Genomic DNA, 27,155 nt, shown 5'->3' on the forward strand with positions numbered 1-27,155 from the left:
TTTTTATTGCGCGAAACGCTAACATAATTAAGTTACTAAGCGTAACCCATTTAAACATTATTTTGTTGTTTGTTTTTGATAGTCTTTTATTTATATCATAACGACTTATCACAAGCATGTTTTAAGCTTAGGAATTGTTGAAGATTTACTGAAAGAAACAACTGTTTTGATAAGCTGTTCTGACAAATATTGGGACAAGTGAATTGTCGTGGAAGCAGTGGCCTACTGATTATCCAATGACAGTGCTTTACAAATCAGGTCCATCCAATATGATACAAAACAGCACATGGCACAGCACGTTTTTTACGTGGTTTTTCATTGGATAATCGTGACGTTTACATGTATATGATCATTAATTAAACCAGCATAGCTCAATTGGTAAGAGCTCGAGACTTGTAATCTCAACATTGTGGGTTCGATTTCCGGGCTGGCCAACTAAAATTACTAAAATTAAGGATGAAACTTTAAGTCGAGGACTCGTGTATGAGTACTTAAACACTTGGCCCACTAAAGAACCTGGAGAAGCTTCTGGAATTGGGTCAACTTTCTGTACCTGTATCTTGCACTATCCTCCATAATCTAAAATGACTTATACTCTTCTGGAGGATTCGCCCATATGGGCAACCTGTGGCGAGTATAAATAAACTCAAATACACACAATTCAGTATTTTTTTTTTTCGTTCACCAAAATAAATAGCGCGTTTGAGTTTGACCCGTGGGACCAGGTTTCTTTCGTTGTGATATAGCATGGTCTTTTACACTGTACCTCTGCTCTGGCATGTAAAGAAGTTATCAGTTCTTTGCGAAAGTGAAGGCATTAGTGCCGGTAAAAAGCTTGACAGTCTGCCCAGGAACGATGCGATGGCTGAACTGTGGCCAAGTGAATTCAAAGTGGCTTACTGTCGTGATCCGGATCGTAAACTACCTATTAATTAACTTTACTTTTGATTAGATAATCGTCAGGCTTGTGAATTTTTATATACACGGCTGCAGTCGATTTCTGAAGTTCTTTCATTTTTCTTCTTTTATAAAGGAAGTTTGCAGTATTATAAATTCGTTATATAGATTCTTGACAGCTTATATGGCATATGTAAATGCTTTATTTGCAATATAATCCTCGCCAAACGACTTAGGTTATATAAAATTGGTTATTTAGGTCCATATAACCTGTCAAAAATCTTTATTACCAATAACGCTTGTAACGTTGATTGACAATTGGTCAATCTTGGCATTTATATTATTCATATATACGGCTGCTGTATATTTATGATTTTTTTAATGAAAGAAAACAATTGTGCAGCAGTATAAAATTATTTCATGCATATAGAATTTTGAAAGGTTATATAACAGTGTCTGAACGGCTATATTGTATGGTTATATAGCCAGTTTTACATCTTTTCTTTAAGGTTACCATGATGCAATTCATCCTACTCGCTTGATGTGCTATTTCTTTTAAGACATTTTTCAAAGGAATTAACATTTCTTGTGGTATACACTGTAATAGATCATTTGCTTAAGTTTAACCACATGTATTTCTTTTACATTAATCAAGATAACTGTGTCATTTTTTCTTAACGTTTTTTTCATCCCTCATTTTGTCATCTTTTAAAACATGCCTTCATGGAAAAGAAAGTCGTATTTTGAACTATTATTTATTGTCAACTTTATCCCTACCAAGTGTAAGACATTGCTGTTGGTAATTTCATCTATTTAACATGATGTACCAATTGCCCTTACCCGAATAATTATAAAATATTAATCAATTTTGAACGTATCATTATTACGAGATATTTTAAGTTTCTGAAATACTGAAATTCAAAAAGAATTATCTTTGCAATGTGAACAGTTTGTTAAAATGTTTCTGAAAATGGCGATGTATGTCATACACTGTAACAGTATTACATAATTTTTGAACAAGGTAAAAAAAAAAGCTATTGCTTCTATCCAAAATACGTACTTTCTCCAAATAAAAAAGGAAAGAAACAAAGAAACAAAGAAAGAAAATAGAAAAAAAATGTTAACAGTCTTAATGTACTGTCACATAATATCAATCTATGCGTTTTGTGTTGTTAACAATTGTCATTTATTGCACCATATCGCATTGTAATCAAACATTATAAGTAGAATATCGGGAAGTAATGCTTACTTTTGCAAAATATATCTTATGGTCATCTCTGCATGCTCAGTATTTTGAAATGTTCATTAGTAGTTTAAGATATTTCAATATCAAAATACCTGTACTATAAAAACCGTTAACCACGATACGTATCTTAAATGGACATGTCCATCTTTCAATCTGGACCATACCATTCAACATTGAAGGAAAAATCGATTAAATAGCGAACAGTGCAGACCATGATCGGACGGCACGGAGTACCGGCTGATCCCCGCCAGCACTAGTTGCATAGATAGAGTCTGTTGCTGTCAGAACGCTAAGGGTAAAACAGTACTCTTTACGGATAACTTAAAGCTTTCATTATAGCCGCTATAATATACATAATAGTAAAATAAATGTCTAAAAGTAATAGCATTTTCTAAAACAACAACGGTATAAAAGTTTATATTAATAGAAGCTTATATGTTATTATAATTTATCATAATGGTGATACATACTTCGACATTTTCCTTTTTATTGATATGGGAAAAATAATTTACTACACGAAGCTTTAGTTAACAATGCTATTGGTGAAATTAAATTTCACCATCTCGTCTGCACAATCGTATTTACAAATAATAATATGTTAGTATATGGTATATGTTATAATATCATTTTCATGGAATGATCTTGTAAGTAATTTATCCAATCACGGAATTTATCTAAAAATAGGTTGACATTAGATTCCCTGTACGCGATATGTCAATGTTCAAACTGTTGATAAAAGCCAAAATAAAATCTCACAAATTATGATAAAGTGCAATGATAAGATTGTGTAAGTCAATTACACCAGTTTATCATTCGTGCTCTAGCATCCATTAAAATCAAGTAAATCTTAGAAATGATGGAACTTGAACTATAACCGGCCGTCTGTCAAATATATTCTTTTGAATAAAGTTCCCCTCCCAAGCCATGAAAACCAATAATTCACTTCGAACCATTATTAAAGGGTCAGAAACGGAATATTATATCATTTTGGTTACTATAGTGATGAGAATATGCTTTTAAATTTTCCTATTTTGTCAAATTGTCTATTCAAGCGGGTATGTACAGATGAAATTAATGTCGCATTTGTTACCAGGATTCTGACAGTTCTAATAGAGCGAGCCCATCTTGTGAAAAATAACCAAATTCGCGCTGTTAATCGAGTAGTTTAGACTAATTTAAAGTTGCGGCTTTTCGCGACACTTCTTGACAGACTGCCTTTTCTCCGGTCGGGGTTAAACATTGGATAGTCGTTTGTTTTGTTGATATTGACGGGTACTTATTTTTGTCAGTATCAGAAATGAAAACGTGTAAAAGATCGTAGAACCAGTATGAAATTATTAACTTGCTGAATCTGTAATTTTAATTAGTTATACACGAGATTCACACGCATGCATGCTAAACCGGAAGTTGAAGTACATCCGTTATTACCGGAAGGTAATGCACATGTGTATTATCGGGGCCGGTGCACACAACTTTTTTGCAATTTTCTGCTTCTCTGCATGTTAAGCGCGGAGAATGGGTATTTTTCTGTGGAAATGATAAGCTATTTGGACAATTAACACATATGTTTTCAAATTTTAAGTGTAACGACGACGACAACAGAAAAAAATATACAAAACAAACAATTACAAAAATAAAGTCATCAACAAAAAACAGAAGGCTATTCATTCTTAAATATCAACAAGAAACTACCGAATGTCAATTGATAATTCCATTGAATAATTTCATTTACACATTTATCTAAATAATTTCAAATTTAGAATAATCTATTTTCGAAGCTCGACGAAGATGTATTGGATTGAATAATACAGAAAATCTCGGTAATACACTCATTGAGTTATTATCTACATCAAAGAGACCGCAATGTTTTCATTATCATTGGGTTTACATTGTTGTTTAAATCCCCTCTTGTAATATTATAACACTTAAAATCCCTAGGATTCACCACATCTGTGATTGAACACTCCCGTTCTGATATCTGTCAGTGCCTTCACGTGTGCAGGACAGTGTACATGTAATAGTATCCGGATAAACCTACATCCGTCAATCCGTTTGTGTTACAAGAAAGTTCGAATCTTGATAAGCTTATATTATAATATGGCAATAAACACGGATTGGTCTTTAAACAAAGAGCTTTATGTTGCATAGTATGTATTTGAAACATACTAATATATCTTATATAAACTGACGTGTTTCGTTACATAATTAATAGAGTTTTAACTAGGCAACTGAGCATAAGCACGGTCAAGTTTATATACAAAGGCACAGATTGCACTGGCACTTTGCTGATGGCATTTTCTCGACATGACGCTGCTGGATTTTTAAAAGGTCCATTATGCCTCAGAAATGCTGTCAATATTATTTCTCAAAAACTTTTTATTTTGGTATCTTCTTACAGTTTCTTAAGATAAACTGGTTTTCCATATACATGAACTATATTTTGCTACTTTTGCTCTGTCAGCAATTGGCATCAGTATAGTGAATTTGGTAATTTGTATGAAGGTCAAAATACGATTTTTTTGTTAACATTTTGCTACCTTAACGATACATTATTGCACATTCAACGCTATGTTCTTCAGTATTTAAACGTGTGATATGCTCTAAATTAATTAATGAAACATGATAAAACACATTTGACAATTTTAAAAATTAAAAAATAATGGATTTTTGGGGCACAATTTGCCTTTAAATCATAAGCACCATTATCATATAACAGCATTATTTTTATGTTGCTTTAACACAAAAATTTATTTTAACCCTTAACCTAACTGGAAGGTTATAAAACTTTTCTCTGAGTTCTGTCTCAAATGTCATGACTTTCATTGGTCAGTGTACATTCTGTGGCAATTTTGGACCAATCAAATGCCTGAGATCTGAGTTTGAGCTATAAAAATTTCTTTATAATCAGTTTCTATACTGTTCTAATCTCAAAGTTTGTATTTTGATGTTAAAATCCATTAAACCTTGACTGCACTGTTCCAAATTCAAATCTGACCATATCAATAAAATTCAGATTTAGGTTTAGGGTTAATATCATGTCATCTCATTATAAAAAAAATTGCAGTTGTTTATTGACATAGAACAACATGCACGATAATCAAATGGGCTTCAAATTTAAATTTTATATCATTTCTTATTCTAAAATATTTAATTTTGTTAATCATTATATAGAATGTACATGGATCTAAAATATCATTTAAGTACTACTTTATCCGAATTGAGTGTTGCACTTACCCTGATTTAATGATTTACTCATATACAAGTATTATAATATTTCTACTTGTGGAACGCTAATGAATTTAATGTTAATTTAAGAATTTTAAATAATAACAAAATCATGTTTACCTCCAATGAATAAGAAACACTATAGTACTTAAATTATTATACAGATTTTACTTATATATATATAATATGTAAAAATAATATACATTATACAATAAAGAAAAAACTACATCGTTATTTTAAGTATTTTAGATATACTTCATAAACAAAAGCATCTCCTCAGTTTCCAACAATTTTGCTGATCTATTACTACCATTTCATTGGTTTATAGATTTTCCGTAACTCCGCCCCCTTCAGAAGACTAAACCTCTCTCCAATGGGAAAATTGTTGACTTAATATTGTGATATTTACGTCTTTATCTGCGATTCAATCCCACCCACAGATCTTACTATTTATTTAATGTATCAAAAATGTTTAAAGCTTTTTCACTTTCCATTGCCATTAACGTGTTGATAGCATAGCGAGGTTTTGAGACATAGCGTGTATATTTGTAAACAAATTTTAATTGTTTTTCTCTGGAGTTTCTATAATTGTGTTTTTGCTGAAATACATTTTAGGAGAAAGCAAGTGAAAGAAAATAGAAAGCAAGGGAATGCGTTGGTTGAACGGGGAGCTTTAAATGGGAACGCGTTGTTCCATTGACAAGTAATTTTCACGCAGGTGTGCATGACATTAAAGGCAGCACGTGATTCGATTAGACGTTAAATTGATGATGCGAATAATATGGATGTAATTGAAGGAATAATTACAGAACTTACAGTGGTTAGAATTTAAACATTCTACTGCCCGTTAAAAGTAAATATACATGTTTATATGATAAGATGAACAAAATATGTACTTTTTGGAAAAAAGTAAATTGCTGAATTTAGGAGTAAATCTACACTAAATTACCCGGACTGGGCCAGGAAGTTATTCGACTGGTTTCTGGTTTTTCTTTATTTTAAACCAACACAAATCGATAAAGACATGTTGGACTATTGTGGAAATTCCGACGGCAATTCGCCCGGGTATCAGACACCGTCACCATCAATGACGTCATTTTTTAACATGGGTATGACGTCTGGTTTGGGTACGGACTCGCAACAGCGCCAATCGGCATTCGTTCTCAGCAGCCCGCAATTGGCGGCACTTCAGAACCTCACAGAAATGAAAGCCCCAATAACAAGTTCAAGCGCGGACAGTCTTTCTAACCCGTACAATTATACGCAATCAACACTTAAACAATTAGGACTTTCTTGGACGCAGGCCACACCCCATAGAATAACAGATATTCTAGGTAGGCCGGTGAATTCTTTAGGACTCTCTTCTATAAACGCAGGGATGTATTTACATCCCCAAGCCAGGTTATCGAAACTTGCAGAACTGCCAGGAAGACCACCAATTTACTGGCCTGGTATTCTCAATAACCATTCTTGGAGACCAACAGGTGAGAATACACGTGTTTTAAAGTAAGGTAAAATAACAGAAAAAAAACAACAAGAAAAGCGTTTGTTTTTATTGAACTGATTATATATATTGGTAAAATAACAGAAAACATTATTACTCTATAATTGATAACATTGCCCAATTTTATCAGTGAAAGTATGGTTGATTTTTTATATTTTAGTTCCCTGTTTCAAGGTTTGACAAACAAATTGACATGTTAAGCTGACCAAGAAAATTTATGAAACCGCAATAACGCCATTTTTTTTTATTAACGCTGTCTTTGTTTATTTGTTGTTGTGGATGTTTGTACTTATTTTAACATAGTATGCATGTATAAGGGTACGATTATAATGACATCGAAAGATGCTTTGTCGTTTGGTCACTAGATTTTCATCTTAACTAGCATGTACAGGTATTTACTAATAAATAAAAAGTCAGAAGTATATGTCATATGCAAACAGTATTAATATACAATAAACGAATAAACAAAATACACGAGGCCATGTTTACCTTTATTAAAGAGAAGCAATGGGAAAACATGAATTTGAAATCATGATAACCTTCATGTATTTGATTTGATAATTAACATTGAAACATTATATTGAGAACATGTATTTGTATAAGTTTTATATGTATATCAATCTATTTCATACAAACAATGACAGAAATTTATTTTCAATTTTTGTTACACTTGTTTAATGTAACCTGGGTCTGTAAACAGTGTTTATAATAACCAATGGCATCACTTGCTACTTTCGAAAACGTTTGTATCGACTTCTGTTTATATATTGATGAATTGACAATATCAAAAATTTAGATTATTGGTTTGTACATATTGTGCTTAGTTTAGTTTATAAGACTTTTAGTTCGATTGTGTTGGATGCTATAAGCTCAATGAAACACTCTCGAATCCGTTCCTAGAACCAACCAGTACAAAGCAATGAATGTAAAGTTTATTTCTCAATGAAACGGCTTGCACCTGACGGACTTTGAACCTACGCGGCCTGTTCTGTAGACTTCCATCTAATGAGAGAACATGCATAGATGTTCTCATAGATATTTTATATTTATATAACATAATAAAAAATTATATGACAAAATAAACAAAAACTAATAGTTTGCATAATTAATATAAGATTATCTAGCCTTTATCAATCAATATTAATTGACATACATGTAGATATTATCTTAGTAGTTTTCTGTATATCACACACATGTTATTAGTATACATATACATTTGGTTTAAACCGTATTTTCCCATATAGTTCAAACATACACAATTATGTATTACAACATGATATAAAACGGGATTGAAAAGAAAGTCAAAGACTTATGTAAATTTCTTTTCTGTAAAAGTAAAGCATAATGTACAGTAACAACACGTTTTAGTATACTAAGTTACCAACATGAAATAATTAGATCTACACTTATAAAGATTGAAATGAGTACCTATATTACAACAAACGAAAATAGTAAATATAACAACTAATGAGGCACGTGCATTTGTTAATATGTATAATAATTATTATTATCTACTGTTTTAATTTCGTATTTATTTGAATGTGTTAAACGAAAAAAGAACCGTTGTTTTTGTCAAATAATGTAAATGACTCAAAGATTTTGTAAAATTAACGATTTCTTAAAAAAAAAAAATGTTAGACTGAACTGTTGGTAATTATTCAATTGTGATTTTATTTAAAGTATAATTGGTGTTAAATTTTCAAACCCAAACAAAGTTGAAAATTATTTTAGAGTTCATCAGATATGTTTTTATCAAACTTAAAACATACAAGATTAGAATTTATGTAGTTTAGAATTCTGTACTTCCTTATTTTTTGGATTTTTTTTTTTATATTTAGAGCCTTAATTATTTTTTTTTTGTCTTCGGGGATCTATTTAAAACACTCCATCGTTATTACTGTTTACTTTCGATATTCTCTAACATCAACAAAATTGTCGTTTAATATACATTTTTTTATACATACATTTTGTAAAATAAATAATTTTTTATCTAGTGAGACTGGGGTACTAATTTCGTATTTCACGGAAAGAGTTTCTTTTTCTTCTTGTCGTTTGCTTCTCTACAAAGTCTTTCCAGTCGCAGCAATAACTGTTTCTGTCCTCCAAAGTTCCTCTGCATCTTGCAGTAGCGCTTCTGTTCCTGAGAGAAGAGTTTCAATACTCAATATATTATCAAAATGTAATGTCTCCAACCTAACAACCATATTAAGATTTTTCTAACAAGTGATATATTCAAAAGCTACCCGTTTAAATAGGAATTGTACAAAAATCAAGTAAATTTTCATTTTTAACGAAATTTGTTCAGGGGTGAACTGATTGTTTCACTAAATACTAAAAAAAACCTTTACAATCATTAGCTAATATATGTATAATGATTTTTATACAAGTACTGATTTCAATTCTTCCACACAAAAACATTTTATTTTGTGAAGTTCGCAGGAGGCAGATTGTCAAGTCTTGAGTATTTTCAATGTATTTTCTGTATAACTTCAATGTCTCAGCAAGCAAAACTATCCTATTGGAACCGGAAGCGCTTAGCCTTTGCTACCGGTATAACACCATGCCATTCTGCAGTTTGACCAGACTCTATACTGTTGGTAGCTCAAATTTTGTGTTTTGATATATTAAAATCCCTTAAAGGCACATTATGCCTCAGAAATCAATATTTTCATTTTTTTTTATCTTTTTAAGAAAAGTCAAATAAGTGTTCAATTATGTTTCAATAATGAATATAGATCATTTTATTTGTAAAACAACTGTGGAGAATAGCACTGAACATGCAGTAATGTGTCGTAAAGGTAGCAAAATGTAAACAAAGTAGTATGTTGACTTCCATGCAAACATACTAATTTACTATTATTATACCACTTGCCATATAGAGAAAAGAAGCCAACGATAGTTTATCTATATGGCCAATGATTAACTTACTAAAGGAAATTGCAATTTTGAATGGACTGTTCCAAATTCAGAGAAGGACTAATCCATTTTTACAAATTCATGGGGTTAAAGGTTAAAAAATGTAATCATGCAGATCAGCTCTGCCAGGAATTTTCGCCACTGGGAGGTTGTTGTTTAGTCTTGACTTGTTGTAATTTATTTGATCTATGCTGAAACCAATTTTCCTTATTAAAGCGTAAATCAAATATTAATTAATGCCGCGTCGATTATTATATTTATTTTTGTACAATAATGGCCGAGTCCCAGTCACTTAGGTTAATGTATAGTAAATAAAAATCTAATTTGATACAGACTGAATCAATAGCCCAGAGTATTTATCATTCCAGGGTTTATACATAGATTAGTTTATGAACATTAACGGTAATTCATAATTTGATAAATGCCTGAAGGTTAGAAAGGTATGCCAAAGGTACGGCGACTATTTCTGTTTTAATACATTATGTATACAGAAACAAGACATTGACTATGTTATGCTTGTAACACGTGCTTCGAAACATATCAATGTCAATATTAAAACATCTTCCAGCATTTGCATGTTAATACCCCCATCTTTATTATGGAATGCAACACCACAGCTGCAAATATCCCCCAAAAATATCCCCTTTTTTGATTTCTTTGTCAAAATTATTGTTCGACTTTATTTTATAATACAGTTCAATAGATTTCCTTGTCACAATTATTCTTGGACTTTATTTTATAATACATTTCAATAGATTTCTTTCAAAGTAAAGCTCATATTTTTGATTGAACTGGATTTTAATCGATTGACAACTAAAGTTCTAAAATGATTAATGGAATGTTTTATTAATCTATGAATGAATGATATTTGTTTTGTTTTTCCGCTGTTGGTATTTTAGCCAGTCAAATAAGATAAAAAATATCTCAGTCCAACTAGGTGTTTTTGCCAAATCGACTAATCAATTAAAACTAATAACGTATTATTATAAGATGAAAGTTTTGTGTGAAAATGACCACATTGGGCAACAATAATGCTATTTGTGGAAGTTTTGCATGGGACTTCTTTGATTGTTTTCCTTGTGGAATATGTTCTCCATTTTTTCACCTGTTGATATACATCGGTATAAGATGGAAACATTTCTCACGCATATATATTCCAATTGGTTATACGATTTCATCTTTTAAAAATAAATTCATCCACATGTATAAATATATTAACTTGATATGAAAACATAAACAATTAATTCTACTGTAAGTTGAATATACATATTATATGTACCTGACTCTTAGTTTATACTTATTTATTTTAGTTCGATTGTGTTGGAAGCTTTAAGCTCTTTGAAATACCCTTGAATCCGTTCCTGGAACCATTTAGTAATAAGAAATAGGTTTAACATTTCTTGCTCAAGGAAACAAAGGCTTGCCTCTGAAAGTGTTTGAACCCACGTAGATAACTAGTCCGGCGCTTTAAAATAACCACTCGGCAATGCGGCCATATACTGGCTCTTGTTAATGGAGAATTCAGCAAAGAAACTTTCAAAAAATATTTTCATAATGATAGTATACAAACATGATATTTTGTTTTAAAAGTCTCTAAATCGTGAACTGTGTATTGCTGTTGTTAATTTTATTTCCACCACATTGTTAATTTTGAGACATATTTGGGTAAATCCTATATTGAAATACATGTGTGCATAGTTAAACATTTTTCTTGCAGCACAGACAAATGTCATAATTGATAGAGATGGGAAAAAGAAACATACACGACCAACATTTTCCGGTCAACAGATCTTTGCTCTCGAGAAAACATTCGAGCAGACGAAATATTTGGCGGGACCGGAAAGAGCCAGACTTGCGTACGCACTGGGCATGTCTGAAAGTCAAGTTAAGGTAAAAAAAATAATGTTTTAAGTTCTTAAAAATAATTTCCAAAAGAATAAACGATGTAACAGAATTGTAACATTTCTTGTATGTATGGGTTTTTATCATCTTACAAACAGGAATCTTCAAAACCGTCTTTGGACTTTTAAAATATTCAATATCACATGCGAACTGTTGTTGTATATTTCCAATATAATAGATTATGTGATTGTAAATGTTAAAACACAATTATGAAGCAGACACTTATAGGTATTATGCAAATATTCTGTAAACCCGTTATAATATATTAAAAATACTTAAAATTCCTTCAAAATAACGAACTTGGCAGGTCTTTTCTCTAGTATAAAGTAGTTCAAATGAAAGGGGACGTTCAAAAGGCAACAAAAAATATGTTGTTACAAATTGTAAAAATTAAAGTCCTTTCTAGTTATGTTTCCGCCATTAACATTATTACTATTTTTGAAAATCAAGAAGCAGACCATATATACGCTTAATCTTTTGACTTTCCTGATCAGAAATATATGTAAAATATAACACAATATCAGTTTTGATAAGTATCTTACATCATTTTGAAAGAGATCTAATTGAGAAAAAGTGTAACACATTTTCACTAATTCCAGCGGCCTTGGTTAAAAAGGCCTGATTTTGGTGAAACATTAGGATTGCTCTCGAACATTTTATAATTGAGTAAAGAATAACAATTGACGTTTCTCTTCTCTAATTCAAAGAATATCCTTTAAGTGTAGATTAGTGTTTATAAGTAAGCCTTTACAAAATTAAATTGGCCAAGAACCGCGCAGCATTTTAGTGGTTATAAGTCTGTCGATTTCCTCCTGGATCATTGAGTCCAGCACTATTAAGTGCTAGGGGGCATGAGGGAGGTTGCATTTTTCCATTATCCCTCATCTACAGACTCAATCAAACCGAGTCTGCAATTTTCATGTGATTTTGTTTTTTTACAATGCTTCCGAGGGGTAATTTTTTCCTATTACTAGACTGATTAAATTTAGCCGATTTACTAAAGTAAATGTGTTATGATTATTTTGCTATTGGATAAAATCATATCAAACACTAAAAGACTTTTGCGTGAAGCATTGGCCAGCAAATAATAAATCATTGTTAGAATATCGTTATAGTTACTCAATGAAAAGCTTTTCAGTTAGAAATTCCTTAAAATCTTTCTAATCATGTCTTGTGCAACAATACCACCTCATTAAAATGAAAATAGATGACGAAATCGCCGTTTCGACTCTTAGTTTAGTATTAAAGATTGAATACTGCTTAAGCCGGTGCTTTGGGGTGAGATATGTTGCACCTTGTATTATCCATCATAAACAGACTTAATAAACAAGAAAAACAAAACAAAACCTTGAAGTAAACGACAGAAAAAAACAACAACAAGATTAAAAGAAAATGTTGCAAACCTTGTATGCAATTTAAATGATAGTTCATCTATAACTCTGCCTAGCACCGGATAAAGATGTACATAATCTTCTACACTAAAGAATTGGAATTAATGGAGAAAATAAAAATACATCACTACTGACACTTGCATGACTAGAAAAAAATCAGAACAAAACAAAAAAACGAATTACACTCTCGTTAACATTCTGTAATTAAAATCCCTCAATTTTGACTTGTTTAATTGTTTTGTTGTTTTCTTTCCTTGCAATTTCCTTCGTTGGCAAATAAAGTGTTGACTTTAAATATCTTAAAGATGCCTGTGTTGAAAGGAAAAAAACGTATACATACATTAGATGGTGCACTTGCATTGTTAAGCACGAAGTCCTCCTACTCATAAAATGATGTGCATTTGAGATGCTTAGAAAGAATGGCATGGATTAAAATATAAGTTTGTATGTATAGACGAAGTTTTACTTTAAATATAAACATATCAGACATTTCCTGACTGAGATATTTTGAAAAAAAGGTCTTTGTGTTGAAGATTGAATGTTGATAAAGCCGGGTTCAAGAGGCGTGAGTGATGTTGTGTTTTCCAATCTCTTTCACATACAGACTCAAGCAAAACCGAGTCTGCAGTTTTCACCAACTAACAATTATATTTCTGATCACTGTCTTTGAGAGATCATCCCAGAATTTCGTTGTTTCAGGCATTTCGGTGTTATGATTTCAAAATAAATAACTTGTTTGATACATGCATGTTTGAGAGATTTTTCAAAACCATGTAGACGAGCATTGCACGGTGAATTGTTTGGTTCTAGACTAGATGGCACGATATTGCCATGTTTTCATGTTAATCAATAATAGTACATCGATAGTGAATAACCATATGTTAAGCTACCCACACTGTATATTTGATTGGTCATCAAGTTTCTATGTCTTATTAAATGTTACTTCAAATGAAAAAATCTTGTAAGGTTGCATGTATCATTCACATACAAACTATCATCACAATGATTCGGTCAATAGTGTGAAACCATTTGATTACGTCTTTAAAAAAGGCAAACTACATGCATACAATCTCGGAAGACCACAAGTACAATCACCTAGTGTTCTTTCCATTGATACTCCAAACTTTGATCACGTTATCTCATTATGTCTATGTAGCTTTTTATTCTTGATGATATTTATTTTATTGAAATACATTGCATTCACATTCAAGATTAACATAAAAAGGTCTTGGTTATAAGATATGTATATTAAGAAAAGAGCGTTTGTTTTCGTAATTGTTATATATTTTGCATTGTATTTGTATAATTATGTCTAACACTACTGTTAATTTTAAACATTTTGTGCATAATTTTAAGTAAATCCAAGTTTAAATTTTGAAGTCTGTTAGGGGAGGGTAGTGGACGGAAGCTTACACTTACCCCTTGTCGTCAAGGAACAGACTTAATTCAAGCGTGCAACATTTGTAATTTTGCCGTTTCGGCCGTTCTTTCAGTTTTTATACTATTTGAGATAAAAACAGGAACATGGTTGAAAATAATGATAATGATAATGTTTGTAACCAGATGCTGCTTTAATTTTCATTACCTATCTTTGAATCGGTTATCGACTTCAGTTGAATTTCTCCGATGGGCTAGAAATTCAAAACATTGAACTTTGTTGTTTGAACATTACTTTCGGATTATCTTGTAAAAGTCAATTGTTTATGTAAGTATGTTGCACTTAAAATCTCTCATAAATGATCGGATTGGTGGTCAATTCGTATAAATAACTAATCATGATCGAGCAGACGATTGACAAACATATCAAGAACTGATCTTGATCACCAAAGTGTACGTAAAAGTAATCGGTTTTGCACGGAGATTGTTTGTGCAATCAATGTGTGTGATAAATGACAAGGTATTAGATTGCGTCTAGGATATCATAGTTATTGACAGTATCTTGTCTACTACAAGAAACGCATGCGTCAATTTGACCAGCTTCTCTGGTGTGATATGTCTAAAGCCATCCGCCTGAATCTGATAAACAAAATGCGGTGTGCCTTCATGGACGGAACCATTGAAGAAAAATTCAACTCAATGTTTTTCCGTGTATAGTTTGCTTTTGTATGTATTGTAGAAAAGCGTTTACATTAAAACATTTAAAAAGGGCTTTAAGTGTTCAGTAGCTTTTAAATACGCTTACATTTGGTTACTAGTATAACAAATATGTATATTGTAAGGACCTTACTACAAACCTCTTATTCAGAACTTTTTTCGCTGCGTTTCATGTAAAATTAATACAAAAGGTACAAATCATCTGTATACGGTATATGCTCAATTGAAAATTGTCAATTGTGTCAAAAGTTACCACTGACGTGTTGGTTAAATGTTATATTAATTATTTCACTTGATATTCCTACCCTAATATATGTGCTACCCTAAAAATAGGTGTAACGATATTGGCGGACGAAGAAAAAGTTGGCGATATAGAATATAGAAATTACATGTAGTCCCAGTAGCAAGATATATAAATTCATTTAAAACTCGATGATGAAATGATTGTGGAATGCGTTTTTATCACTTTCCAAATTTACCTTAGGTAGGCTCACTTTCTTTGCACATAAATGACCGCAAATACAATTATGTTATCGTTGCTTTTAATACCAAAGTCATTTATAAATACGCATTCCATTTGAAATAGACTGCTCTCTTGTTTATTCAATGGAATTTCTTTTCACCTTATGTGGGCCTAAAAATTACTAATGTTTTCTAATCACCAAGTGAAAGAGATTAATTGTCGAATCTTGCACATTCGCCGGATAAGCCAGTACAAGGTTAAGGCTTCACTTGTTGCATACAAAAACACAGCAATAATTAAGACGATACAAATATAACATTTTATGTATAGTACACACTGATAGGTAGCGGATAAGTTTTCATTGTCTTTGTAAACGTTTCTGTATTTGTAAGTCTGTATACACACGGTACTCTCCTTTACTTCATAGACAAGTTAATAAGGTCCATAACTCTTACAATTATTTGCCCTTCTCCTCTTGGTCGAAACTTCCCCTTCTCCTCTTGGTCAAACTTACCCTTCCTCTCATGTCCCTTTTAGTTGAATCAACCTTTCTCCCTTGACCAAGCGTGCCTGAATTTTCCATTCTCCTCTTGGTCGAAAATTTGAATTCATCAATGTCGTGAAACCATCTGGTTGGTCTTCTTATCTATTTCTTGCATATCAGACAGGGTTATCTACCGTTTACACCGGTGCTAGAATATAAGAATCTTACACCGGCTGCCGGTACAGACCGGAATATCTAGCTCGAGGGTAACTGTTTACAGCGGTAACGAGGCTCTGCCGGCAGCCAGTGTAAGATTCTTATATTATCAACTTCCGCCTGTATTAATTCATTTATTGATACATGCAGTTTGAAAGGGATGATCAAAGACACCAAGAGATGTTGTTGAAAATCACAGATTTGGATTTATAGAGTCTGTCAAAGAGAGATAATGTAACATGCAACATCTTTCATGTCCCATGGCACCGGCTTATGTGGTATTCAATCCTCAAGACTAGAAGAATTATATGATCCCGAAAGACCAGGCAAATAAAACAAGAAGTACATGTACAAAATGTAGTTCTATTTCAGTATCCGTCACTACCTGTAATAGTCAAAGAAAACAATATACTAGTATGAAACATTTTTCTTCCTAACTGAATGCCTTTATTTCCCTTGTGCAATTTACCCTTATATCAAAACAATTTTGTTATTTTACAAATAAAAAATAACTGTAATACATTGTATTTGATTTTTTTTAAACTTTTTTCACAATTGCAATCAGCAGTGTTTCTTTTAGTATATAGAATATCATTGTTTCGGTACAGTTACTGGCTTTCAAATTCAATCTAATTTGTAGTAAATTTTGTATTACAATAAGTGTATAAATGTTGCTTGTACGTTTACTAAAGATATCATTCTTTTTGACCTTGTCATAAATGGCGAATCTAGCTAGACCGAGATTTTTTAAAATTTTTATCAAGTTCAAATACTAGTAACCTCTACATTTCTCTTGTCAAACTTAAATAACTTTAAAAAAGGGACCTGTAAATCAATGTACTCTCTTTTACGACATTGGCTCGGGATCAGTTTTATCATAAATAGTGCTTCCGGTATTTCCTTTTTTGTGCGTTTCATGCGTCTTTATAATTCTTTGCATATTTGCCTTTCCAAGCTATGTCCAGGTACGCACAAATATAGGCGGCATTTTATTCACATCTTTTTTTTAACATGTCAGGGGAATCAGCAAAGTTTACCCCAACATGTTATTAAGTTCCTAATGTTATGTTTATCTGTTTTAATCAACTGCTGTCGCCAGTTAGATCTAACTTTGATTTTAATTTAATTCACCTGTCTCAAGAGGTTTATATGTTAAAACAGACAAAATGAGAGGAAAATGAACGTGTGGACCTTGTTTAGTAACATGTTTTACCTAAACATCACTTAAATAATTGTCTCCGTGATACTTCAATTTGCTATAACAGAGGGCTGGTACAAAAAAGTCGAATATGAGTTTCAGTAGATTTGGATATTTCAAATTGTTAGTTGAATGAAATGTTTGAATTTTCCAGCTCTTTTTGTGAATATTCAAAACTCAAAACTAAAAAGCTACATACAAAATTAATGATGTGTATATGTATTTGTATATTCGTAAAGTTTCAACGTTTTATTTCATTGTAACGATCTAGAAATTATAAAAATGGCATACAAACATTTTGCGTATTAGAACTAAGTACCGCTTCAGGCGGTGCTAGGAAGCGCGAGAGGTTTTGCGTATTCTACAATCTCTCATAAATAGACTAAGTAAAACCGAGTCTTCAAATCAAATATTTTTTCTACCTTCATAACTCTCGAAAAATCTCCTCTTTCAAGAATAGTAAATTAGAAAAACAAAAATTTGCAAAGTGAAGAACATTTTTAAAAAGGCAATATTTTATGTCCATAATGCTTTTTACATTTACATGAGATGTATGAAAATCTAAAACTTTCAATTAACTTTACTTTTATAACAATAATTGTGTTGAAACAACGCTGAAATAGGTTTAATTAAACACATTTCAATGTTTCGGAGTATGTATCAAGGATCTGTTAAGGGGTTCTTTAAATGGCCATTGACTCTACCACTCAGACGCCCTTGTGTTTCTATTGATACAAAAAAGGTAACAACTTATAAATGTGAAATCCTGTCGCCATAATTTTGTCTCCATAGTTATCAACCCTCATTACAAACATTTGATTAAGCAACTTCCCAAAACTTTTACACAGCATTACAAACATAGATGTCGGCTGCACCGGTAACTTTTGATTAATGCCACTTGATACTTTATCATTTTAGAGTCTTGCAGACAGTATATGACGCAAAGTAAAGCTAGTAGCTGAAAACATAGCTATATATACGCATTATCGAACTTGACCGTGAAAACAGAGCTAACAATTCAAACATAGCCATATATACGCATTTAATCGAGTATGTTGCAATTGTAACAATTTTGCAAATATTGTTAATCTAGCGAGAAAAGAATGTGCACTGCTTATCACAAGATACTTGAGTCACTTGATCTGACGGCGAGTAGGTACAGCCTTTCACTAACTTTATTTGTAGTGAAGAGGGCTAGGGGCATTCGGTATTGACAAAAATGAATTGTTTTAAATGAAAGTTATCTATAATAAGCTTTCAAAATCTGTTTCAACTACAGGTAATGTCGGTGTTTTCCCTTGTTCAAGGGCCTAACTCGTTTAACATTTGATTAGACGATGAATTTTAATCCATTTGCCACTTAAGATGTAACAAGTTTTATATTGAAAAGTTTGATTTTAGTCCGATATTTATGGATATTTGTTGTCTATACATTGCATGCAAACATGTGATATATTAGGGAATTATTCCATAATCTATACCATTTAGAAACCGCTAATCTGGCGATCAACATGGCAATTTGCGGTTCTCTCAAAGTGCAGTATTCACATTATAGAATTCTAATTCGCCAAATACTATATAACATAGCATTTAAATTGTCGCTTTACAAACCAGTTTAAAAGTCCAAGTATAATAATAACTGTAGATATGGCAATAATAATAAAGAACTACTTTTGGAAAAAATTGATTTCTTTAGTAAATAGGGAAATACAAGTTTTTTTCTTTACTGTAATAATTAATGATAGTTAAACGTTATAAACAATATTTCATAATTTCTGTTGTCCTATTATTTTTCATAAATCTGCTTTATTTTTTACTTGAAAAATATAGATAAAGTCTCTGAAATGGTTTTACATCGCCCAATGGAATAAATAATTATCACAAATATATTTGTTTGGTTATGAATGTAGCAATACAATATTTAGGCAAAACCTTAAAGGGCCTTAAAATTTTTGTTTGTTTGTTGGTTTGGTATCTTGTTACAGTTTCAAAAAAGATATTTATCAATAAAATATCTATTTTGTGACCATATACAATGTAGATCTATTGCTTTTTTGCTCTTTGGCATTTGGCACAAATTATAGTGATTTTGTATGAAGTCAACATACTACTGAAATGTGTTTGCATATTTGCTACCTTTACCCCACATTACTGCACTTTCATTGCTACTGTCTTTAGCTGTTTAAATCTAACATACTCTAAAATTGTAAAACATATGTTTGACCCATCTAGATAAAAAAATAAAAATGATTTTGATTTCTGAGGCTAATAGGTTGAAACATATATTTTTTACCTTCTTTATAAAGGACAAGCATGAGTTCTGTAGCGTTTAAAAATGGTTTTAGAGAATGTTAGATGCTTATCATTTGAAGAAAGTAGCACTAAAAGTGAAACATTTTTTACAAAGGTAGAACAATATAAACAAATTAGTATTTCGACTTCCATTCAAAATACTAAATCACTATAACTGTTCTTACTGTCAAAAACCAACAGAGGCAAAAGATTTTTTTAGATAATTTTCCAATGGTTTTCTAATTGGAAAGATTATCAGGGCACCAACAAAAACTTTTGAGACATATTTTTTTTTAAATAAATGCATTACTGAGACATGATGGACCTTTAAACAACATTTATTTCAAAATTTAAATAATATATATTTCAGGTATGGTTTCAAAACAGACGGACAAAATGGCGTAAGAAACATGCGGCTGAAATGGCGACAGCAAAGAAGAAACACGAGGAAAACGCCGACATGTCCGCATGTAGTGACCTTGACGACGATATTGGTGACGACTGTAGCCCACTTACCGACGAAAGTATCGATTTTAGCTCACTAAAATCTGTCTGAATCCAACAATTCCGGACCATAATATTGTGCGGAGTTTTAGAGAAACAAATATGTGCCATGCTTTTTTAAGGTTAAGCTTTTAGAAAACTGAGCATCGCTTATTGAAAACTCTTTAAGAAATGCGATATAAAAAATAAAACAGTGAGATGTTACTCTACTGAAAAAAGTCATGAATCTAAAAATTTATATATACAAGTACCGATATCTGTTTTGCTGTTTTCAGGACGCCATTCGTTATGATGCATCTGGAAATGGCAAAAAATAAGTTTAATCTAATTTCAGTCGGATATTTTTTTCTTTTCTTTTTTACAGAGTAACTGTTACATATTGTTAAAACATGCATGATGTTTTATCATTTTGATAAATTGTTTTTAAGTAATACCTCACGCGAGAGTAAGCTTTGTAAAACACGCATTCGTTGCGTCGTATTTAGATAAGGGGGACAAAGAAGCATTTGGACCGCAAACAGTTAATACGCGGACTGAATGAAATCTGCTAAACTGGACCTTAGTGTTTTTATTTTCGTATCCTGTCATTAATCATTCGCGTATCAGTCGGTTTTTGAAGCTATTTTGGTCAAAAGTCACTTCGACAAAGCTCTTCAAATCCGCAATGAGCTAAAGTCTGTAACAGTCCTGTCACAAATGAGTCGCGAGATTTCACGAGAGTTGACCTTTCACCCTATCCATTGACTCGCATCACATGACAACAAATTAGTTTAATTTCGCGACATGTGTACACTTTGTTAGCTTTCTGTCCACAGAATTAAAATAGTATTCACGGACTGTGTGATTTTTTTTCTTCACCGTTTCTGTGTAGCTCATTTGTTATTTAAGAGACGGAAATATATTTCCAACGGGCTGTTTAAGGGCCGAAGTTTAACTTTTATATACTTTGTAATACCAGGACATTTTATTCAATGTTTAAAAGATACAATTTTTATCATTACCGTCTTACTGCAAAGTTACATATTTTTAAATTTCATATGTCGCAATATCGTGCAATTTACATTATATGTATACACACTATTTCATGACGTTTTTGTTTTATCGCAAATGTACTTGTATTATAAAAAAATGTAATTATGAAAAAAAGGTTTATATGTTTGATTTTTTTGTTAAACGAATTTTCATTTTTTCTTGAAAATTATTATTGAATAAATTTAAGTACCAAATAAACACCTTTGTCTTATGTTCAATGATGATGTTTTGTGACGTGCCATAACGAGTTTGCATCTCATTTTTACATGATCTAACCCAGCAAAAATACAGCAGCGAGAACAAAACAGAACAGAACTAACAAACACAAACACACACGAACAAACAAACAAACAATACCAGATCAAAATACAAGAGCAAGAATAAAACAGAACGAACATAAAACACAAACAAATAATACCAGAACAAACAAACAAACACACAATACCAGACTAGGCCAAAATACAAGAGCAAGAACAGAGCAGAATAGAACAGAACAAAATAGAACAAACGAACGAAACAAACAAACAAACAGACAAACAATACAAGAACGAACAAACAAACAAACAGTACGAGAACAAAACAAAAAAGTACCAGACTAGAGAGGACCAGGCCAGGGCAGACTAGGCCTGGCCAAACATAACAAATTAACAAATTTGGAAATGCACATGCATAGACTGATCGGATTCTGAGAACAATATTAAACCACACTTAGCAGCAGCAGTCTCTGTAATTCCACCCTTTGCTGTGTGTCCATCATTTCAGATCAAACTTTCACATGCTTAATCGAAAACGACTAAAATCTCGCGAGAACACTCAACCCGTATCCAGGAAGCTTATCACGGCGATGCAGGGGACGGTCTAATATATTATCAAAGAAATCAATAGAAAATCGCTGTCGTGCCATTCAGATTGACTTAAGTCGGTGTTAGTTTTGTTACAATAAATTAGTATTTATGTCAAATAAATCAGCTACTTGCTATTTAGAAGTGGTCGAACTGCAAATATGATGGCAATGGAACAAACGGTTGCTAAAATAATACAAACGTTGTTTGAAGCATATTTGGCTCTCAAAATATCAACTTTATTGACTTATTTCAGCAAGCAATTGAGAAGAAGTTTAGAGTTTGATGCAAATTGATGGCAAAGTACTTTTGATCTATCTATGCTTTATACGATAAACAGCAGTGTACATACAACTCGCAAACTAACATTTTATATAAAAAAATGTTCAAATTTCTTTGGACCAGATTACCTCCTATAAGTATATCACATTTTTTTTATATGAAAATGTAAAATGTTAACAATGTTGCATTTATAAAAACACCAACATTAATTAAATAGAATAATCGCAACACCTACATATATCCATACAGCTTTTTTGGTAAGGGGGATCCCCGTGGCCGAGAGTGAGGACAGTCGCTAAATTCAATCCATTTGTCTTCCTTGCTGTTTCTCTACTTTCAATGTTAGGAGGCTAGGGTATGTCCCTCCACCAGTAACGCTTGCAACTCATCACGTGACCCTAACAGTGTTGATGTGATCATTAAGTTGTATTCTCGGCGGTTACAATCTCTAGTTCAAATTGCTTGTCATGCAATGTATATCATTCACATGCAGCTTAAATTTTTACATGCATACATTATAATGTAAGTAAAACTATTTTATACCTCAAAAATGTATCATTTTTGATTGATATTTAATTGATATTCAAACTCGAAAATCACTGTCCCAAAACACAATCTGTTACTTGTCGTGCTGAAGCCTGACAGTTTTTTTTCAACTCTTCCTTTAGATCTTATAGACATAAAGACTCCTTCAACAAGATAATTATATTCCTGAAATTGCAATAAATGTTGTTAACGCGAAGAACATTTGGTTTAAACATATTTATTTAAGCCCGATTGCGAAACAAGTTCTTGCAACTTATGTTAATCACTTCCGAGTCCGTTTCCTGGAACCAACCAGTACTTGGTGTCATATGAAGAAACGTGGTCATGACCCGAGTAGGGCTCGAACGCATAATCTCTGGGTTGAGCGACAGACACCTACACCACTAGGCCACCGCATGTTTAGAATAAAAACGTCTATATTTTATCATGTGAATTTGTATTGTATTGGTGAAGGTCCGTGTCATTTGGCTAGTTATTGGTAAGTCTTTATTGAATTAAAACATGACTGAATATGTACTGAACAAATATTATTTTTTAAAAAAAATACGTGGGTGCATACACTCTAAAACGCAAGAAATCCAATTTCAATAACTGCATCTGGCCACTGTGTCTGTGTTTCTTATAGAAAAAAAAACGCCGACATGGTAGTTCAAATACATGAAAGTAATCTTTTGGTGCTTAAATATAACTAAGTACCCCCTTTACCAATACAGTACCATATCTGATTATAATCCAAAGATCATGAACGAAACACTTGTATTCATGAGCGAAAAATATTAAATTAATTTCATTTATCTGTTGGCAAATATTTCTAATAGAATTATCGTCTATTTTGCGGTATTTATTTGATGGAAAGTAGTTTTCTATTTGCTCGACTCTACAGGATAAATCCGAGCACGTGTTGTTTCCGAATATATATCAATATCCGAATCTGGTGAGATTAGTTTATAATACCCCGCACGGAGGTTTCACATAAGCTAATCTGACCGAGATGATATAAATTAACCAAGAGAGCTGTTGAAATATATTTATCGTTAAAATGGCAATGCAAACCAACTTTGTAAAAAGTTATAAGACATAAATAATCAACGAGGGAGATGAGTAGTGCAATGTTCAGATGTCCATAAACAAAAAGGACTCACTGGAGTCGTAGGCTAAGTGGAGTGTGGGATATATACCCAAATATAAACGAAATATTTCTTGTTGAATTCAGGTCACACTTTAATTATTGCAAAACGGTTCAATAAAAAGCTTATTTAACTTCAATGCCCTTATTATGAGCAAAAAAGATGTTTCTTTCAAATTTGTGACTGTATATAGGCTTAATTATTTTTGTTGGCAGCTAGTGAGCCATTAAATCTTGATGTGATATTCACCGGGACAGACTGTCATATTGACCGAAGCGGGGTGAATATCACATCATATTCAATGGTTCACTGGTAAATAATTATATATTATTTTGAATCATTTCAATACAAAACTAGTATGCCTCGTGCATATACAGATACAGTATAGTCACTAAAATGGTGTCAGTAACTTATTAATTACTAATTCATTAATAATTTTGGTAAAACAATTTTTAAATTATAGGTCTAATTTGAGTATCTTTATAAACCAAGGTTACTCTAAGGTATTGTACAATATACAATATAAGGTAGCTACCTATCAGTGCCCGATGTGAGACCATTACGCTCTATACGACTTTTAATAACCCAAAGTATCTAAAATCAATGGTCATTTAACAGGTGGCAGTTTTAATCATAATTTACACTTTCACTGGAAGGGAGAGTAAACATTCTATCAACTGTAGTATTAAGTTAAGATAGCATAGGTATTTCAATACGAAATAAATCAAAATCTATTGCCTCACTTCTGGCAGTTAACAGATAAATAGATTATTATTCGCAAAAGTTCAAAATCATTGTGACAAGTGTTTGAAATGATTATATTTTTGTAAGTGTTTGATCAAGGGGCACAACTCTTGATACTCTATATTAACTGTGCCGTTGGTGTGCTGGTGAAATTAATGCCGCCGCCGCCGCTTCTGCTGCTGCTGTTCTTGTTTTTAAAGCTTGAATTAGTTTTACCTGCTTCATCTCATTTTAAACATATATATTTCAAATAAAAGCAGATTGAATTGTTCATTAATAATGATAATAATAGAAAAGTCAAGACAAATGACAAATTAGAGTTGTATTTTATACTGTATGTTATTTCATTATGTTTTCAGAGAAACCCGGTTTTCCGGCATCCGGACGTACGTAGTTGACTTAATTTTCATTTTAAGAGAGCTTTGAAAAAAAATTGACTGTCTATGAACAAACTTTGGCCTTTCTTTGTAATTAAACATGACAAACTATCATTATGTAAATTAATTGTTTTCAATAACCTTTCATTGGCTGTAACGAACTGCGTTCCACATTTGCAAAGTAACACAGTCATTTCTGCAATATCTATACCAAAACAAACCAGTTTTAAGTTAATTAATCCACGCGTTAAGTAAGATATTTGCATTGAACGCAACTTGACAAGCCGTTTCGTCGAGAATCAATGATATGACATCACGAAGAAAGAAATTTAATGATCTTCAGGCCGTGGTCATTTGTTACGGTATTATCAATTTTATCAGCCATTTTTGTCAAAAACTCCCTTATTTATACAAAGTCTCGTGTCTCGCGAGATTTGAGTACATGTATTATCAAAACCATATAGGTGGACATTAAATGTATGCATAGCTTACATCTTAGAAGAAAATATTACGCTGCACATTTTGAAAATGTGTGTAAAGTTGTAGTATATGTAATTCTACAAGTCTGAATCGTTACCATTTTTGATTGTCGTAATGAAGTCATGTTTGACGACAGATGGAGGTTTTTAACACTAATGACCATATTTGAAAATGAACAGTTTCTTTTAAAAAAGTAATTTTATTCCCGTTGAATTTTGCCGAGTATTACTGCGCTCGCATGATTGCCATGGACATTTCTCCGTGAAAGGTCGTTAATCACCCAGAGCCAAATAAAGAAGAAAGTGACGATGCCGATTAGACACAAAATTAGCAGTAAATGGTTTAGTATATGTTCACAATACAAATTAAACGACACCCCCATTAAGGCATCCCCTCGGGTACGGGTTAATAAAGACGGAATATACTCGACAGCTTCATTGATTTCCCATGGCAATGTTTGGGGGTGCGCTCGATTGGCATTTTTAGAGAGATTGATACACAAATATTAAGGCGCATTCCCATCAAAATACACCGAAATCAAGTTCGCACAATGTCCCAGTCGATGGAACTTAATACATGGACATAGGAACATATTTCATCGTGATGTTCTCTGACAAGGCTATTAATTTGACATAAGTGATTGTCAGTACGAAGAACGAAAGAGAAACGTTTTCTCTATGAAACATTTCTGCAAACATATGCTGACAACGACAACTCGACCGTCCATAAATTCCGCCTATCCTCATAAATACATAAAACATATGAAATTATTAGACATTACCATCTAGTATTTTTATTTTTTCAAAGAATAATAATAGTGGGTATTCATTTTGGCAACTGACGGAGGATATCATCTTTAAAGTGTTACGCAAGATAAATGGCGTATGATATATAAGGGCGGTTACTGAGAAACGTTTGTTCAAATCACTAGAAATGTGTTTCTTTTCATACGGCACAACAGTGGCAAACAAGCAGTTTATTTTGGCACTATAAATAAATGTTTGCATTAAAGCTATGTTTAAACTTGCAACAGACACCTGGGTTTTTATAAGGGAAACAATTTTTACAAATTATCTGATAGTTGTTTCCATTATTTGAAAAGAATCTCACTGGGAACGATTTTAAAGACATAATGTTAATCTTGCTTTGTGACCTCGACTACAAAACTGAAATACGTATTGACTGTGTAAGGAGTTATCTTATTTAGCACCAATAATAAAAAGTAAGGTATATTTTATCAGAATATATCATTTTAAAAAGTGATATAATTTCGTGTCATTAGGAATACATTATTTAACGAGATTTGACAGTTCACGCGACAAATATGTCAGACGACACTTTAGACCTTAGTTGAATATACCGGAAAAGTTAGGGCGGGATTATGAGGTCCATT

General features: G+C 32.1%; 1 protein-coding gene across 1 annotated transcript; it reads left to right on the forward strand.

Moving 5' to 3' along the window:
- Nucleotides 1-5,829: 5,829 nt before the first annotated feature.
- On the forward strand, nucleotides 5,830-20,656 carry LOC132719977 (homeobox protein Nkx-6.2-like). Its single transcript, XM_060703951.1, has 3 exons — nucleotides 5,830-6,852; nucleotides 11,506-11,678; nucleotides 20,199-20,656. The coding sequence occupies exons 1-3, from the start codon at nucleotides 6,393-6,395 to the stop codon at nucleotides 20,382-20,384; spliced, it is 819 nt and encodes a 272-aa protein (XP_060559934.1). The 5' UTR covers nucleotides 5,830-6,392; the 3' UTR covers nucleotides 20,385-20,656.
- Nucleotides 20,657-27,155: the final 6,499 nt, after the last annotated feature.

The sequence above is a fragment of the Ruditapes philippinarum genome, unplaced genomic scaffold (assembly GCF_026571515.1).
Source record: "Ruditapes philippinarum isolate M1 unplaced genomic scaffold, ASM2657151v2 ctg2520_1_1_1_1, whole genome shotgun sequence".
NCBI classification, from domain to species: domain Eukaryota; kingdom Metazoa; phylum Mollusca; class Bivalvia; order Venerida; family Veneridae; genus Ruditapes; species Ruditapes philippinarum.